Source organism: Ambystoma mexicanum, chromosome 4q (genome assembly GCF_040938575.1).
Source record: "Ambystoma mexicanum isolate Mex_15411 chromosome 4q, UKY_AmexF1_1, whole genome shotgun sequence".
Lineage (NCBI taxonomy): Eukaryota > Metazoa > Chordata > Amphibia > Caudata > Ambystomatidae > Ambystoma > Ambystoma mexicanum.
In genome coordinates this window covers 106,581,711-106,600,480 of record NC_090928.1, presented here as the reverse complement: position 1 = coordinate 106,600,480, position 18,770 = coordinate 106,581,711, and the positions used below count along the sequence as shown (strand labels likewise).

Below are 18,770 nucleotides of genomic sequence, written 5' to 3'. Positions count from 1 at the left end.
ACATATAGTGTTCTCCATTAGCTTCCCATACACCTGTTCAATTTTCACAACAGCCATCAGGATTCAATCATTGAATTATTTGATAAAATGTGGTGATCTCCAGAGCTTGAAACTGCAGGAAAGCATTAATTCACATACACTTTTCCCCAAGCTGCCATGATTAAAGTTCATAAAAGGCATTATGTTTGAATTAGACATGTGGCAAGATCCATATCATACTGTTGACATTCGTGAGCAGACCTGAAGCAAGCAGCGAAGGGCTGGCTCTTATGCGAATGCATGAAAAGATGCAGAGTATATAGCTACTCAATAGATGTAGGGCACTTATCGTTCATGGAGGGTCTTTAGACAACACGAGTGGCTTCTAGAATTTGGTTTGCAAAACATTGATCCGGTGCATTGCCTCTAGCCAATTTTTCATCTCGGTATTAAGCAAACAGATTTTGCGCTTACTTTGTTCATCCAAGGGAAATGTAATTTATTTGAGGATTTAGTTTGCTCTGTGACAGAAAGATTGTAAAGTTATGACCATTATGGTGCAACTTGGGCATGAGATTGATAAATGATGGGCGCCAAGCTGCTAAATCCTCACAACCACCATAAGTAATAGTTGGGGTATCAAATCTATAACACAAGGGTTGGTTGGTGAGGAGGAAATATTTAAAAGCTTGTTTCAATACAGGACAGTATACAGATTGGAAAAGTAAAGGAGATAAAAGCGGATTTAATATGCAAATGACTGATTTTGATAGTATTGGGAAACATATGGCCCAGCTGGATTATATATTAGTTAACCATAGGACACAGACACAAAGACTTGTTAAGAGATTAATATTACTATATTAAAAAGGAAAGACGTGCACATCCAGGTCCTACTGCTAGTGCTACCCTATGCTAAGAAAATAATAAAGAAGGTTCTTGTCAGGAGGTCTTTGAAATAACCATCGTCCTCTGTCCAAAGCCTACTCCATCCTATTGCCTGTCCTACCACTAACAATGAAACACAAATCAGCCTACAAAAGTGTTCTGCGCTCCCCTCTTAACTTAAGATGACTGGTGCTAGACCCCCACCCTGTTAGTATCTCAAGTTCTACTGCCCTTGTGGGTTTCAGTCTCAGTCTCTGAAGACGCTTAAGCTTTTCCTAACATGATTAATATCAGAGACAAATCTCTAAGTGCAGGACCGGGACTCGAACCTGTGCTGCTCTGCGTTGTCTTGCTTCTAAGAAAAACGTGTTCACCCTGAGCTATCCAGATAGTCCAAAGATCAAATGTGTGTTCCTCAGGTATTCTAAAAAGGACTCCCATCCCCCCGCCCCTCCCCCATGAATACCCCTACCCAATCAAGCTGGAAGGCAGTTCCAAAAATCCAACGTCTGTATTCTCTTGACACACTGTTAAAAAAGGATGAACACCCTTTCCCTAATTCAAGAATCTTTTCCTTTAGGTGATCGCTATCCTGCGTTCCCATTACTCTCAGCCTCTCGTGGGCTATTGGCCCTTATGTGCAATACTGGTCTCACCCCTCCATGTGTCCTCCAATCTCAAGACTCTCCCTGGCTTCTTGCAACTCCAATAAGGCCAAACAAGACCAACCTTGTCCCCTTCAGCGCTTCTGATTCACTCAGCCTCTCGCGGGCAGCTTGCCCTCCTAGGCTGTGTGTGAGTTGCAATGTTACTATAGGGCTTCCGATTCCTCCAACCTCATGTGAGCTGCTGGGCCTCGTCAGCCTTATGCGAATTGGTGTCTCTAACCTTCAGGGATTTTAGTTCTCCCTGCCTCTCGTGGGCTGTATGGGCTCAGTGGCCATATGCGAGTTGCAATGCAACTACCCGTCCAGGACTCTGGTTCACTCCACCTCTTATGGGCTGCTTGGCCTCTTCGGCCATATGTAAGTGGTAGTGTCCAACTACTTCAGGGCTTCTGTTTCGTTCAGCCTCTCCTGGGCTGCTGTATATAAGTTGCAGTATCTCTAATCCCTTCAAGGTTCCCTCAAAGTCCAACTACATGCCTCACCTTTCTCTGTGCTGGTCACATAGATACTAACCCATAAACAATGGAGATTTTATCTCAGAGGAAGGTGTAAACACATCCCTGCTTATGACCTCTTTGTCGTCTTAGGGGTGGTGTCACTTTCCCTGTCCCCAGGGGAGTGTCTTGCATAGCAGTCTCACCTCCCTAGTCCCAAAGAGGGTAGCTCCCTCTAGGACAAGGGATACATTCCCTGGATGCGTCACAAATGTCGCTGTAGGAATGTGTATGCACCCCTTTTCTTGCTCATTCACATGTTTTATTTAAATTGTTAATTGCTGGAACAGTAGAATATTCAACCAACCTGATATAAAAAATAAAATGAAATGTTTTTACTCATTCTGAAAGCATACTTTGAAACTGTCTCAATGTACTAAATGGTGGATGGTCATTTTTTGTATTGTGATACATGTTTTAAAGGATTTGTAATTCCAAATAAACTTAGTGTGAGGATTGTTTCTCACACACTCCACTTAACCCACAAAGGAAAATCACATTAATGGCTACTTCTATTGTTTAATAGTCGCACCAACACGTAGAGTTTAAATGTGGTTTCATTATTTGGCCAAGAAATTCTTCTCCGCAACAATATATTTTTTAAAACACCACACAGGGAGATGGTCTCAATTGTGTGCAATGTAAATGGCTAACAGACTTTACTGTACCTCTGCTTAGAACAAATGGTTCTAGCAGGCTTCTATTCCTGTGCAGCTCTGCAGATCCTGTTATTCCTGAGCCTCAGTCCTGGCGACAATAGGGAGGACGTCTGGGGACTCCTGCTCTGCAATGGGACAGGCAGCGGCAGCAATGGGCAAACTTCAGTGTTTCAGCTCCTCGCGTCTGACAGCAAATAGAAACACTGCGGTTCTCGGATAGCACTTCAGATTTTCCTTGCTTCTGGGGGTCCAGCACTCTGGTGAGGTGGCTCAGGTTTGTGGTCAGTCCTGCATAAGGGAAGTCCAGAGGATCTTCCTAGCGCTCGGGTCTGACTTAAAAGCAACGCACACAATCTGGTGTTCCTCTCCCTGGGTCTTCGGTTCCAGAAGCATCTGCAGTGAAATGCAACCAGCTTCGAGAGGATGTCCGGATGGGCTTACTTTGGAGTTGATTGGTCCCACCAACTCAAAAGGGAGAAGTCGTCCTTGCAGGGCTTCTCTAGTCGAGGCGAATTCGGAGCTTCAGGACAGCATCAGGGCTTCACCGGGCAAACGAATGGTCCAGTAGTTGCAGCAGGGGTCTCTTCCAAGTTCTTCTTCAGATTCCTTTGTCCAGTGGTCAACTCTGCCTTCCTATCCAAAAAGCTGTGCCTTTTATGCAGGTTTCTCCAATTCATTCCAGCCTAGCTGTCAATCACACAGCAGGGTGGCTGTCCTTGCCGGACAGCCAGCCGGCCAATCACCTTTGGGTGAATTCCTGTAACCAAGGGGATTAAGCACAGGGAGTTTCAGGCTCCTCCCTCACTTCCTGCCAGACATACTGGAGCCAGAGGCGGGCTTCACTCGTGAATCGCGCCAAATACAAAATGAACAAAGGGACCAAACCTGGTTGGGCGCGCAGAGTAAATTCCAGGTAGGACCTTCCCGACAAGAAATGGCGAAAAAAAAAAAACAGGACCATTTTGACTAAATGGGCACCCATTGGTGCCTCAATGTGGCTGCGAATGCAGCCCGCGGTAAAAACACACAATGGTAGTAAAAAGTAAACCACTGCCACCAGCCATTAATTGTAGGAAGGGTAACATAAAATTGTTACATGAGAAACTAGACAAAGGGGATACTAAGTAACCCCTCCAGCACCCTATTGTAAGATATTGTGTGCTGGGTCTAGAAAGTTACAAAATGTAAGTATAGTCAATTTCACTTCACTGCTCTTGGAAATGGTAGTTTTACCAAGAGAAGGTACTTAAACCTTTGGGAAGTCTAAGAGACTTCCCTGTGCCACTGCACTGAAGGTGCTGTGTGACACAATGTAAAGATGATGACTATGAAGTTGGTCAGACTCCAAAGTCAAAAAGAATACAGAAATTAAATCACATTAAAGTTACATGAGAGATAAGAGTACTAAAGTCCAGCAAAAGAGCTGGGGGTCTCTAAGGTAGAAGGGAATCGACACATTTCTGAGAATTCTCCCTAACAGCAACCAACACAACCAAATACCATTTGTGTCACCAACTACAACTTCTAACAGGACTTGTGCAGGGCTCGAAATTAAGGATGGATAAGCAGGAGCTAAAAGCAGCTCCTCGGCAGTCAGCATTAATCAGTGCTCAGGAGCTATCGCTGGGGTACGAGGAGCTAACCGCGTTCCACAAATGTAACTTACACATAAGAAGCAAACATTTCACTCTGTCCATCATGTACGACCCCTTATGTTGCAAATGTCACAGATGTGTCATAATGTGTATTTGTAGGTTGTTCCAAATGAAGAGTTAACTTCACATATGTGGGTTTGTTCTGCATCAGTGGGATTGGGGAGCCAAAAGTAGCTTCTGCTAGCTGTTGGTGTCAAGCCAACCAGGCTCTTCTAAGCTAAGAGCAGGAATCTAAGTTAAGAGCAGAAGCTAAATAGCTCCCCTCAATTTCGAACCCTGCTTGTGCCACCATTTTTCAAGGACAGCCCCATAAATATCGAAGAACCTTGGCTCGCCTTTGATTTTGAGCAGTCACAAAACCATTCTACCCACCAACACAAACTACACAAGTTCTTGTGTATGATTTGAATTATAAAGTTTGGTTGAGATGTATGCAATCTGACCTGCAGCTCTTTATTGTGCTCCGCTTCGGAGTTCGCACTGGCTTCCAGTAGGGTTTCAATAGTTTTTATTCTCTCTGTGAGCCGTTCCTTCTCAGTGGTCACTGCCTGCAGTTGATCTTTGAAGTGGCCCAGCTCCTCCGTTTTATGTTTGTTTTCTTCTTCGGAACACAACAGTTTTATCTGTAGATCTATATAAAAGAAAAAATAAGTATTCAAAAATAAAAAAAAGTGCAGGAATGTTGTGCATTTCTTTAACAAAATGATTTCCATTCATGGGTTCCACCCTTGCATTAGAAAATCTTTTGGAGAATTGGGGTGGTGTGTACTGCCTTTCTTTTTTACAATAAGCCCCTTCCTACTTAAGTGCGAAGAAAAGGAGGGGGTCCTAGACACAGTAGACTAAAACATTAATAGTCCTACCCAGAATCGCATGTGCCCACATAAAACAAAGCCACAGTATTCCTAAACCTCTTCGACATAGTATTAGAAATAATGAAAATGTGCAACGTATTGTGAATGTAGGACAAAGAAGCAGGAAAACGAGGACACGAGATAAAGCTGGGGACCGCCAAAAGGCTTTACCAACTGTTAGGGGAGTTTTCCTAAAGTCCACTTTGGAGGTAGACTTTCCAAAATAAACACAATGGTTTGTAGATCCCTCCTCCCCCCACGCCAAATCTTAATATGAGTCTGTACTACTCATGGAACCTTCGTAGAGTGGAGGAGCAGTCAGGCTTATCAGAGGACAAAGTGCGCTGTACGCAAGTACACAACCTAGTTAGTAATGCACTTCAAAAAAACACTTCCACATAAATGTATATTAAAACACTTTAGCATACTTGCAGGCCACCACACGCAGGCCACACACACACACAAACACACACACACACACACACACGCGCCCCCCCCCACCCCCCCCCCCTTTTTTTGGAAGAAAAGCAGTTGGTTAGTGTAATACTAGCAGAGCTTAAGGTTCTAGAGACAGTTTCTTCACACAGCAAGACTTTTAACGTCCAATACGCAACCGTAGCTAAAAGGCAGTTCGGAGAGGGTCAAAGTCTTGTAAAGCAGCAGAACTTCTGTAGATATGTTCTAGTCTATACTCTTAAAGATGCAGAAGATCAAACCTAAAGGGACACAGACAGCAGCTTCGGTCAGATGTAAAAAGGGGGGGGTACCCTGGACACCTCCAACGTGCAATCCAATGCACTGGAGAGACTTTTCGGATTAAGTTAATACCTTTTTCCCCACAGTACCGTTGCTTTGAAGAAATGTTTGTGGCTGGATTCTCCTTGATGTGGCGGCGCTGGACCAGACCTCTGGATTCCTTGGTCTGGTGACGAAAGACATGGCAATGGAAGGGATCTCAGCAGCTGTCTCGAGGGAGAACCTCCGCCATGGATTTCATCAGATTCTGTCAGTCTGGGGATTTGGTGCCTTTTCTGCAGCACCAACAAAGGACACGATTCGCCCAGTCAATCTTCTTCGATTCCTGGAGTCTGTGCACTCAGGTGGGGGGACTTGGACGAGTTGGATTGTGTCTCTGCAGGTTCACCCAGAGCTCAGCAAAGACTTGGACGGATTCGGCCGTGGCAAGACTTTGCACTACAATTGGGTCAGAGGTCTCCTGGTATTTACAGTTTGCAGCTCTGGAAAGCCACAGCACCTCAGGAGATGGCTCAGATTGTAGTTTGTCTCAGGGTTGGTTGGTCCCACCAGCCAAAAGAAAGGAGTCATCCTCTTAGGAGTTCCTATGTTGCATAAAAAACTGGTTCAGGACAGCAGTGTTTGCTCACAAAGTTGCAAAGGGTCTGCAGGAGTCTCTGGTTGTCTTCTGGTAGACTTGCCCTTCACCTCCGGAATCTCATGTTTTATTCAATTTCAGCACACACTCCTCTGCCATCTCTCTCAGCAGTTTACAGAAAGGGGTGGGTGGCTGTCCAATTAGGACAGCCAGCCCTCCAGTGGGAGCTGGTTCCATTCTGGCACTCACACAGAGCAGGGGAGTGAAAAAATCCTCCCCCACCTCCTGCCGGTCCAGACACACTAGAGCTTAGGCGGGGACACCCAAGGGTTACCACCAAAGGGAAAACAATCACGCAGACCTCCCACTCCCATAATGGTAGAAGGGTTAACAAAGAATAACCATGCTAGAAATGGCGAAAAAAGAAAGAAGCCCTCCCCCCCTAAGTTAGCACTTAAGTGCCTGTATTGTGCACAACCGGGACTGTGAATACAATCTGCGGTAAAAAGAAATTGCACAATAGTCAGTAGAACCCGTCCACTGTCACCAGCCATAACTAGAAGGTTGTCTATGTGACTAAAAAGTCACATAAGCAGAGAGAAGGGGGCTATGAAGTATCTCCTTTGCACTCCACATAAGGTGATGTGTGCCAATCTCTCAGAATTTAATGTTTTAGGAAAGATACAAAGCCTCTAAGAACTGTAGTTACTTGACGATAAAGAAAAGAATCTCAAAGGAGAACCCAACGGGAATCATTCCCCATTGGGGTCTGTGAAAAGGCAGCAAAACTGCGGACAGACGTTGGAACATGAAGAATCCTTTGCTGGGAGTTCTATCTCTCGACTACTGCTGCGGCATCCCTTTCAGAATCCCTCCATTTGTCACCTCAACCAAGGACCCGTAGACCGGGTCCAACGCAGCTGCATCGGGAAAGAATCCAGCTGCATCTTCAACACTCCTCAGGTATTGTAGGACTGATGGTAGTACAAACCTCTGATCATTCTGTCACTCCTTTGTTGCTTGCTAGCGTCCGGATACTGGTGTTTGGGTGTTCGCCCAGGCCCAATTCTAGAGTGCCCATAGGGAGACTTTCCCAAGGTTCCTGACCATACAGCCCTTTACTTACTTGTAATTGAAGAATCCTCTGGAGCTTTGCCTTTTCTGCATCTGTGCCTTATCTGCTTTACCTCAAATCTGGCTCTGAAGAACTCATACCTAGATAGGGATGGACTGCTAAAGCCTTAAGACCTCTGAAAAGTAATACAAGTCTGGATAATGAAGGACTTTCTATTGTTGGTGTTGCTTAATCTTTTTATTCCTATAACAGAAAATGTTCTAGGTTGCTATAACCGGTGATTTTACTTACCCTTAAACGGTGTTCAATTAACTGTATAATGCTTAACTTATGGCTTCCTCACCTGAAGTATTGAATTGGTTTTCTATTGTGTTTAGAAGTTCGGAATAGTACTTACTTACCTGAATACAACTTAACCTTGTGTATTTAAAATAAATAACTATTTTACTATAATGACACGTGTGTAAGAGTTTATTTGGGCCTATATATTTACTGAGTTCATTGTATTTGCCTACAGCTCACATCCTCCTAAGATAAGTCTGGCTGCTCTGCCGTACTACCAAAACCTTGAGTAGTGCAGATGTATACTAGTAGTTGGGTCTCTGTACACCAAGGGATAGTTTTATAAAGTTTTAGAAAAACTGCCCTAACAAGGAGCGTGAGGTAAGAAAAGAGGTGAAGGAGATGATTGGGAACGTTACAGCAGGCTGAGGGAGAAGGGAGGGATTTGGGCACAGAAGGTTTGAGTTGGTGGTGAATGTAAGTGGGAGAATGGGTGTGAGGAAGGTAGTAAGTACAAGAGGTTTTCCAAGCGATGGTAGGGGGAGTCAAAGCTTAATATGCAAGGGGGGGTACATGTTAGGCAAGAATGTATGCAGTACCCCGTGGGAGACTGCGCCAGCCTTGTCCTCTTGGCAATAGTTAACCCAACCTTTGGTATACGTCTGTACTACACAAGTTGGTAGAGTGACTTAACAGCCAGGCTTATCTCAAGAGGGGTCAATGTGAGCTGTAGGGTTGCAACTAGAGTTTCACAGTGACAAGTATCCAAATAACAAGTACACTCAAGGTTTCTCGATCAAACTGACTGTTAAATTAATAAATATTGTTTAAATAAGCCTTCTTTAGAAGGGAGCAGATATGTAACACTTAAATATACTTCAAAATACACTACGTTTCATAGATACCCTTTTGGAATGGCACAGACACTTCCTTGACCCTGAGGTGACTTCAATAACTAGGACACTGTGGACATTGATATATCACTGGTTTATTTAGAGCAATACAGAGTTTGGTGTCAAAAGGAAAAGGTTAGAGGAAGAAACAATGGTTAACAAGTTTCTCAACCCTTTCTAAGCTATACAAATAAAGAATGTATGACTTTTGGCGGGACAGATCAAAACACAAAGTCAGAGGTTGGAAGAATCTTCAGGGAGCCAGGACAGCCAATGTCAATTGAGCAAAGTCTAGGGGAGCTGAGGCACTTCTTGAAGGTAAGTAAAAAGTCTTGCACAATGTTATAAAGAGTTTTGTAGAAAATGAAATCACTGTTGGGCCACAAGCTGGGAGGCTTGTGATGGACAAAGCTGCAAGCAACTCTGCAAAATGCAACAACTGCAGGCCTCAATTGAGAGCAAGCAAGCTACCCAACACAAGGTCACCTTAGGTCTGAAGAAATTGGTTCCAGCTGGCTTCTGTTCTTGTGGTAGTATGGCAGATCCTGTTCCTGGGCAGATCAAGGGCACTTCGCCGTTTCAGCTTCTCGCAAATAGCACCACTGTGGTTCTTGGACACCTTGTGGACCTTCCTTGCTTCTGGGGTCCAGCGCTCTGTTAAGGTGGCTCAGGCTTGGTCAGTCCTGCTTCGAGGGTGTCCGGTGGATCTTCCTGTAGCTCTGGTCTGGCTTACAGACGATGCACTTGATTCTGGTGTTCCTCTCCCTGACACTCGGTTCCTGCAGCAGCAATGGAAGTACAGCCAGCAATGAAAGGACTGCCAGAGGAGATAGTCTTGGGGTCGATTGGTCCCACCAACCCAAGGGGAGTAGTCTACCTTTGCAGGGATTCTCTAGTCGAGGCGAATTCGGAGCTTCAGCACTGCAGCGGGGCTACACCAGGCAAACCAACGGTCAAGGAGTTGCAGAAAGCGTCTCTTCCAAGGTCTTCAGATTCCTTCACCCAGCGGTCGCCTCTGCCTTCTGTCTAAAAGACCTTGCCTTTAATGCAGGTTTCTCCCATTCACTCAAAGCCTAGCTGTCACTCACAGCAGGGTGGCTGTCCTCGAAGGACAGCCAGCCGGCCAATCACCTCTGGGTGCATTCCTGTAACCAAGGAGACTAAGCACAGGGAGTTTTGGGTTCCGCCCTCGCATCCTGCCCTGCCAGACACACTGGAGCCAGAGACAGGCTTAAGCAGTGAACCCCGCCAAAGATAAAATGAACAAAGGGACCAAACCTGGTTTGGCGCACAGAATAAATCTCAAGAAGGACCTTTCCAACAAGAAATGGCGAAAAAAGACGACTGGGCAATTGCAGCCTGCAGTAAAAGCACACAATGGTAGGAAAAGGTAAACCAATGACAGCAGCCATTAATTGTAGAAAGGGTGACATAAAAATGTTACATGAAAAAGTAGACAAAGGGGATAATAAGTAACACCTCCAGCACTTTATGTAAGACAATGTGTGCTGGGTCTACAAAGTTACAAAATGTAAGTAAAGTCAATTTTACTTTACTGCTCTTGGAAACAGTCTGCTGCAGAGTCTTTTGGTCTTTGGGCTCTGCAGGCTCCGCAGACCCGCTCCGCTCATAACCACCAACAAAGGTCCCTCGCAAAGGAGAAATCCCAGCTGCCAAGACCGGACCAGCACATCATTGGTCTTCTGCTTCAGCGGTGAGTGACAACACGACCGCCCTCGGTCTAACCGGCCGCAGCCTCGGCGACGCTCCCTCACCCACCTGCAGGTCCCGCCGTGTGACCTGCTGTCAGCAGCAGCGAGATTCCTTTCCTCCCCGCCGCCTCCCACGTCACGTCTCCTAAAACAGCACCGGCACCCTCCCATCCCACTCCCCCTCCCCCTCCCCCTCCCTGCCCCTCCCCTGTGCTGCCACCGTCCCCCTCCCCCTTCAACCTTCCTTGCCTGCAAAATCTGTCCAGAATCCCTGCAGCGGTAAAGAATCAACACTGGGCCACCAGCGCCCTCCGCAGAGGGGCGTGTTCCCTGCTATACGCCTCCGAAGCACTGAGCCGCTCGCGCACACCGGCTCCTGTTAATTCCGCTAGCTACTGTGTAACCTCGAGGCCCACGGGACTCATCCACACCTCCTGGACCGCCTGTGGATGTAACAGGCAAACACGGGACTCCCTCCGACTCGCGTAGCGAACCGTGAGCAACATAGCATCAGCGTCCCATTAGAAGCGTGAGCCTCACCCCTCACCCCTACTCTGCCTCATCGTTGCCGGAACAGATACTACCCAGAGGCAACCCGCCAACATCAGCGAACCCACCTCCAACTCTTTCAGTTCATCCAATCATACAGTGCCACTAACAAGACTGCCTGGCTTTACCAGCGTATCGATCCTCAAGTGCTGCAATCTAAGAACAACGGTCAGTCATAGCACAAGACTCTACATTTCACGTCCACTCACCAACACTATCCAGGTCTTGTATAAAGAAAATTTCCCTCAATCAAGGAAAAATTGAACTCCAGATAAGACGGGATTTATCGGGACTTTCTCCTTGTGATCACGCCCACCTTGGCCTTCCACGGGCCCCGCAAAGAAAACGACACCCAACAAAAGAAAAATTGAAGCTCAAACAAGGCAGGAGACTGTTGGGGCTCTCTCCCCTTTGATCCCGCTTTCCACTACCCCCTTTTACCGCCCAAAGAAAACAACGTACAACAAAAGAAAACTTGACCTCCAAAACAAGCAGGAGACTGCTTGGGCTTTCTCACCTTTGATCCTGCTTCCCACTACTCGCTGGTGCTGCACAAAGAAAAACACTCTCGGCAAAAGATATATTGCATCTAAAATAAGGCAGGAGATTGCTTGGGCACCTTCCCCGTTGATCCTGCTCTTCATTATCTTCCGGTGCCTCTCAAAGAACATTGCAAGAACATCTGAAACAATCACAACACAGGAGACTGCAGGGGCTTGCTCCTCTTTGATCCTTATCAGCACTGACCTCTCAGTGCTGCACCAAAGACGATCTCGTGCACAAGTACGTTGAAGCACCCAAGAGAGATTCAGTACCACAGTGAGAAATCAGACCTGGACAGGAGACTATAGGGGCCCTCCCCCTTTGATCCTGCTTCCTCTAGTGCAACACCAAGAAACTGATCGCCCTTGAAAGGCAAACCGATACTTTCCCAAAACAGAAACTGGCGCAAAATCTAGTCCGAATGCAAAAAAAAACAGTCAACAGGGCCCAATACAAGACTCAGAGGAAAGCTTCATGCCGACCCCTCTCAACCAACGATGGAACAAGTATTTCAAAAGAAGAAGACAAATAAACACATCACTGAAAATGGAATCTTCGGAAACACATCTCTGAACATGAACTACACAATGAACCTGAAGAAATGACACAGATTTCCTCAGCAAGCCAAAGCGACCCTCTATCCCACTCAATATGCGAACAAATCAAAAACCTGGATGGAACAAACCAAAGTAATACACCCCCGTGACCAGAAAAGCAAACCATCCAACAACCACAGATACCAACCAACTGGGATCAAAATGAAAACCACTCAATAACAGGAACAAACGACCAAAAACATCAACTGATCCCTAAACCTCATACAGAGAGAAACGAAATTCAACTAGAGGGAAAACATCCGCAAATGCAACAGTAGCTGAAAGACATCCACAGACAACAGTGCAAGACAAATAGTCAACAACCTCGCAAAACCCCCACCAAATCAACTGGCGCCTGCCACCAAGGATCCCACCAGAGATACACGATTAAACACAAATACGGACCCGCCGATCACAGAAGCAATACCAAACCTCAAACACCAAATTGCGACTTCTAATAACGAAGAATCACGAAAACATTCAAGCCGAACGCATACTCCAGGCCCAACAACGAATGGCTAACCAAAAAAGAAAAAGTGAAACACGCCAAACTACAATGGCTACAAACCCACACAGCCCAAAAACTATTGAAGGAACCTCTGAAACTCCATTCGAACACAACAATAGGCAAAGCAGCCCGTCTATCTTTAGACATTACCGAAATAGAATCCATCATTAATAGTACGGAAAGAAGGAAAGAAATCTTCAGCGAACCAACAAACCTGACAACACCAACCTGCACTTCGACGCCCCTGCCAAAAAACACTATGCACCAGAACTCTGAAAATGGCAAAGATCTTAGATCACACAGAGAACCATCCTACCAACTGCACCCTAAAATAAAAAAAGAACAAAAAAACATGCAATTTGAGTATGAAGCCGAAGAATCTTTCCATACGCCAGCACAAGGAAATGAACCTCACCATCCTATCTCGTCCATTGGCGACACAGGAAAACACATTTCAACAAACGATGACAACCAAAATCAGAGATTACCAACAACATTGTTAGAACCGCAAAACATGCTGCTGGCAGTGGTATCCCAATCCATGATACCCTTCCTCAAATTACACGAAGCAATAAAGACAATATACGAGATCAAGCTACACTCCTTGCAATGATCCATACCAAACAAACACACACAGAGGAGTTCATAACCACGATAGAAAAACGCTTAGACTTCGAAGCTGAACAATCCTGTAACTGGCAACAAAGACTGTTTGAGATAGCACGAGGAGACAGAGAAGAAAAAACCCAACTCACTAAAGAACTTATGACAATGCTCAAATACCAACAACAAAAGGCGCCTCAGAGTTCACCTAAAGTAACGCCATTATGCATGATACCAGAAAAATTGAAACTCTATCAACGAAGATCTACACCACCCGGAGCGGCAACCTCCTCACCGACTCACACAACAAATCCACCTAACACATGCAAAGAAAAAACAAGGCCAACAAATGACCAAACAAACACGCCCGCCGACGACATCTTCGAGATCTTTGGCGTGGCAAAAAAACCCAACAAAGTAGTACCAAAAAAAACAAACAGGGTCACGTGCCTTTCTACGAAATCTGACAACACCAAAGCCGGCCACAGAAAAAACACTGAAAAACCAACCGAAGAAGCTCACATCAAACCAAACCAAATAATCGGTTATACTTTCAAAAATCACAAGCAAAAAACCGGTTCTTGAAATAGCGACAATACACAAGGAACAAAGTCTAGAAACAGACGACCTACTCGACCTAACGACACATGAGGACCCACCAATACATGAAAGAATAAATCCGAAATCACAAATGAACGATTCAAGCCTAATAGTAATTGATGAATATCATTCAAACTACTCTACCAGCTACATGATCTCGTGTGAAGAAATCTCAGAAACACCAATGACCGATCCAACATACGATTCAATCAACCACTCAATATAGGAAGAAATATCCTCAACCTCACTAGCCAATGAAACAAGATGTAACATCGAAACAACCTATTCCACCACTCATACAGCACAAGAAATCTCCCACACGAAAAGGCCAAGTGAACCATCTCAACCAATATTCCTGAATCCATTCCAGGCAACTGAAAATTACACAGTGCAAATAGAAAACATCATCAACAGACCCTCCCAACTAGTCCTAAACAGGACGAACATTCGAATACTCTTCCAGGCAATCCCGAACCTGAATCAACTCTGCTCCAGAGACATCGAGCTAGTCATCTTCGCAGACACAAAATTTAACGACAAAATATCGTTAAAACTATATAACAAAACAACCATGGATCAAATCCTTACTGCAAGCGATGCGCTATTTAAACTTGGATTCAGTTGCACGTATGGCACAAAAATCTACGTAGGAAGACATCACCCTAAAAGAAAATCACAGGGACACTTTCAGATCAACCAAAATCCATGATCCCCTTAAGAATCAGCAAAAAGAGCAATATGCAGCGAACATTTTTGCAACCGCACCCGCTAACCACCTTAAGAAGCCTCTGAACTACAACTCGGAAACCAAACATAGTGACAATCCACAACAACGAGGACCTCACACCAGACGACAGTACACTTCAGAAGACAGTCTAAACCATCCAGATGAAACAAAGGTGAGCTACGACAATGATTGCCCGATCAGACGTCAATACGCATCGGAGGACAGTCTAAACTATTCTGATGAAAAGGGGCTGAGCAACACCTCATAACCACCAACCGATCCAATAAACATCTGGACCCCTGTGCTCATGGAATACACGGGGCAATTCTCACCTGTTTAACAAACCATCACCTGAATTCGATTCGTACCAGATCTGCTTCCAAGAAACTTGGTTTACCAACACCCCATGTTGTGACGGTTTCCTGACCTTCCTCAATCCCGCCCCCACAAGAGCAAAAGGAAGACCAACTTCGGGTCTACTAACGTTGATCAAGATCGACCCAGCATGGTCCATACTGCAAGCCACAAACATCAACCCATGGATACAAAACACAATCATAAAAATAAACAGAAGCTCAAACTCTGCCTCCTTAAACCTTCATCACGAAAGACAAATTTCAATTACGAACATGTACTGGAATCCTGCTGCAATCAACGACGAAGCTTTCTTAGATGGGGTCTTCCTAACATTTGATAACCTCATCCTCAGGCATCCAAGAATTGAATTCATATTATGCTGCGATCTAAACCTACATCTGTGGCATAAAGACGGACAACCTACTCCTAATGGAAAACTAACAATCCGAGCTAAAAAATTGACAAAAGAAACTAACATCCGTAACCTTCTAATTATCGATTACCCGATGGACAAGACAAGCAAACACATACCAACCTGGTCCAGAGGCAAATCGTCTGCCATAATTGACTACATCTATCTCTCGAAAGAACTGAGATCCACAGTAGAAACAGCCAGTATAATTATAACGACAAAGAGTGATCACAACCAGCTAGTGATACATAGGCAAAACATCTTACGGAAACCTCAACCCATTTGACCCACTCCGCTAGAAGTCTGCACAGCTGGCAGAAAGCTTTGTACAACTGAACAAGCAACAACCTCACTCACAACTCAATTTCTCCAAACCACTCTACCCGACGAGCAGAAACTAAACTATCAATGGCTACTCCAACCATTCTACAAACCTGCTAGCCAGCAAATCACAAAGACCCATCGACACTGCTACAACAAGGAACTTACAGAAAGGAAAAGAGCCCTGAGAAATACTGTTCGACAACTAAAGAAAACGATTCGTTGAGTAAAATAAAAGCGGCCAAACAAGACTAACAACTGGATCAAAACACATCGTATGACACTACTACAAGCAGAGGCAATTCTAGAAACGTATAAAATACACAACCTTCGAGATTTATGGAATCTGCTGAACAACAACTCAGCACACCAACAAAAACTCACAGGAAATGTCACAGAGCAGCGTTGGATTCAACATTATACAAACATATACAAAGCCCGGCCAACAGAAACTAAAAAAAAAAAAACATCAACACAGAAGACAAAGTGGACAGTAATCTGTAACCACCAAGACATTCTTGACATGATACAAAAGCTTAATATATCCTGTGCTCCAGGCCTTGACGGGACTTCAACGCGATGATCAAAAAAAACCCACACGCTTGGGCAAACCTCATGAGTAATATCATCACACTTGTTAACAAGCTAAACCGAATACTGTCATGGAAAACCGCAACCATCATGCCCATCCACAAACAAGGACTGAGAGACGATCCGACAAATTTCTGCCCAATCGCGCTACTTGACCCCCTTGGGAAGCTGTTCTCATCGATCAAACTGAACCAATGGGCAAACAACACACAACGATTTTCTGCAAGACAAACTGGTTTCACCCCAAATGTGGGCACAAACATCAATCTACTTCTCCTAAATCTGATCAAACACGAAGCGATTCACAACAAAACAAGCATCTTCGTGGCTTTTATAGACCTTCACATGGCCTTCGATGGAATATCTCGGCAAAAAACTGTGGAATAAACTTGAAAAGTGGAAATGCCCCATTGACATCTTGGGTCCTATCAGACAACTTTACTCAAATACATCAATAACAATAAGATTCACAAGAGAAGGCCACACCACACCAAAAATATCAGATGAAAATGGACTAAAACAAGGATTCCCCCTAGCGGCCATATTATACAACCTCTTTACCGCAGACATTGATATTCACCTACAACCGGATGCCCTCAACCCTCCAAAGCTCAACTCAATACCAGTCAAAACCATGATATATGCGGATGACATCATCCTGGATAAGACCCCTTCAGGTCTACAAAACAGTCTCACTCAGCTAAATCACTACGTGAATCTCAACGAACCTACCATCAATACAAAGAAGACAAAAATCATGCAACCAAGTAGAACAACTAAAAACAATGAGAAACAACTAAAAATCAATCTAAAAGGAAACCAACTTGAGGAAGTCACAACATTCAAATACTTGAGAATCCATATTAATCAATCCAAATCAGAAAAAGAATGGACAGCGAACCTAGAACAAAAGATCCAATCTCTCGCAAGACAAGGATGCATGATCCATCGAAAATAGGGTAAATACTCACTTAAACCGATATTAACCTATTACAAACAAAAAGCAATAGCAACAATAGTCTATGGAACAGAAGCCATGCTAAACGCAACGAATTACGGCTGGACAAAACTGGAAGCCTCCTTCTGGCGCAAAATATTACACTTGCCACCCTCCTTCCCTATGACCAGAATCAGACATGAAGTTGCAATACAGTCCATCAGCTCCATTATTTTATGGAAACAACTAGACCTATACCGCAAGATACTCACCGACGAGAAAACACCGGCAATTCAAATCCTAAGGTCTCATGAAGGAGCAACGAACAAAATCCTTACCAAGTGGAAAGACAATCTTGAGCAACTCATGAAAACAGAAGAAATTTCACACGAAATGCTCACACTGCGTCCACAACATGCAAAAATAAAAATAATGAGAAATGACTGGATGAAAAACCATCGAAGAGAAAACAAAATACAACTTGAATATACAATGTAAAACAGACATCAGATCCATCAACGAACTGCCAGCTTGACTTTATTTCCAGATCCCAAAATGCGAGCAATCTACCTGAAAATCCAAATGAACACAATACCAACGCGCTTCTATCTGACCAAAACCAGCCAAATCCCACCGACGGAACACTTCCGTTCAGACGAACAAAAGTCAGAAACGCTTTTCCACCTACTAATGGAATGCATTGAACTTTCCGAACAAAGATCCAGACTCGGCACCTACTATAAGATTAGAGAACAGATGATGGAGACTGAAGAAAGATGGACGGAGATGCTAAACGGCACCTCAAACTAATTTTCACAATATGCCAATTCCTACAGGAAATTCTAAAAATTGGCACACACGCAGCAAATTGAAAGGAATCTTGGCAAGTCTGGGGACAAATGAAGTTTAAAATTAAACTAACATTTTATAAAAAAAACAAAACCGTAGTTTAACCAAGAGAAGGTATGTAAACCTTTGGGACATCTGGAAGACTAACCTGTGCCACTGCACTGAAGGTGCTGTGTGTCACTATGTAAAAAGATGATGCCTATAGAGTTTGTCAGACTTCAAAACCAAACGAGAAACAGTTCCAATAAAATAAATTTTAAAACAAAGTGAGGCAAAAGGTCTCTCTCTCTCCAGGGTAAAAATTAAAAGTCCTAAAAGTCCAGCAAAAGAGCTGGAGTTCTCCAAGGTAGAAGGGAATTAGCATATTTCTGATAATTCTCCCTAACAGTACACAAAGAACATTTCTTGGGAGAGGTGAATAAGAGGAGCGTGAGGTGCATTGGGGCAGGGGGCCTGAAACCTTTGGCTCTCCAGATGTTTGCAGTACAACTCCCATTCATTCTTGCAATCATGCTCAATGGTGAGGGGACATGGGAGTCATAGCCCAAAACATCTGGAAAACACAAGTAGCAGACCCCAGCAACAGGGGCCAAGGAGGTTAAGAGTGTAGGTTTATGTGAGAGAGATGATTGAAAAAGCATGGGAACAGGAGAGCAAGAGGAAGTTAAGTGGAAAGGGCACGAAT

The 18,770-nt window shown here is 44.4% G+C and overlaps 1 protein-coding gene across 10 annotated transcripts in view; it reads right to left on the bottom strand.

The window, feature by feature from the left end:
* The window catches only part of RRBP1 (ribosome binding protein 1), a 441,849-nt gene that overhangs the window by 265,433 nt on the left and 157,646 nt on the right, over positions 1–18,770 (bottom strand). For all 10 annotated transcript variants that reach the window (XM_069607556.1, XM_069607549.1, XM_069607553.1 and 7 more), the window contains exon 9: positions 4,787–4,974. In XM_069607556.1, the coding sequence (XP_069463657.1) occupies positions 4,787–4,974 (188 nt within the window). The remainder of the gene's footprint in view (positions 1–4,786; positions 4,975–18,770) is intronic.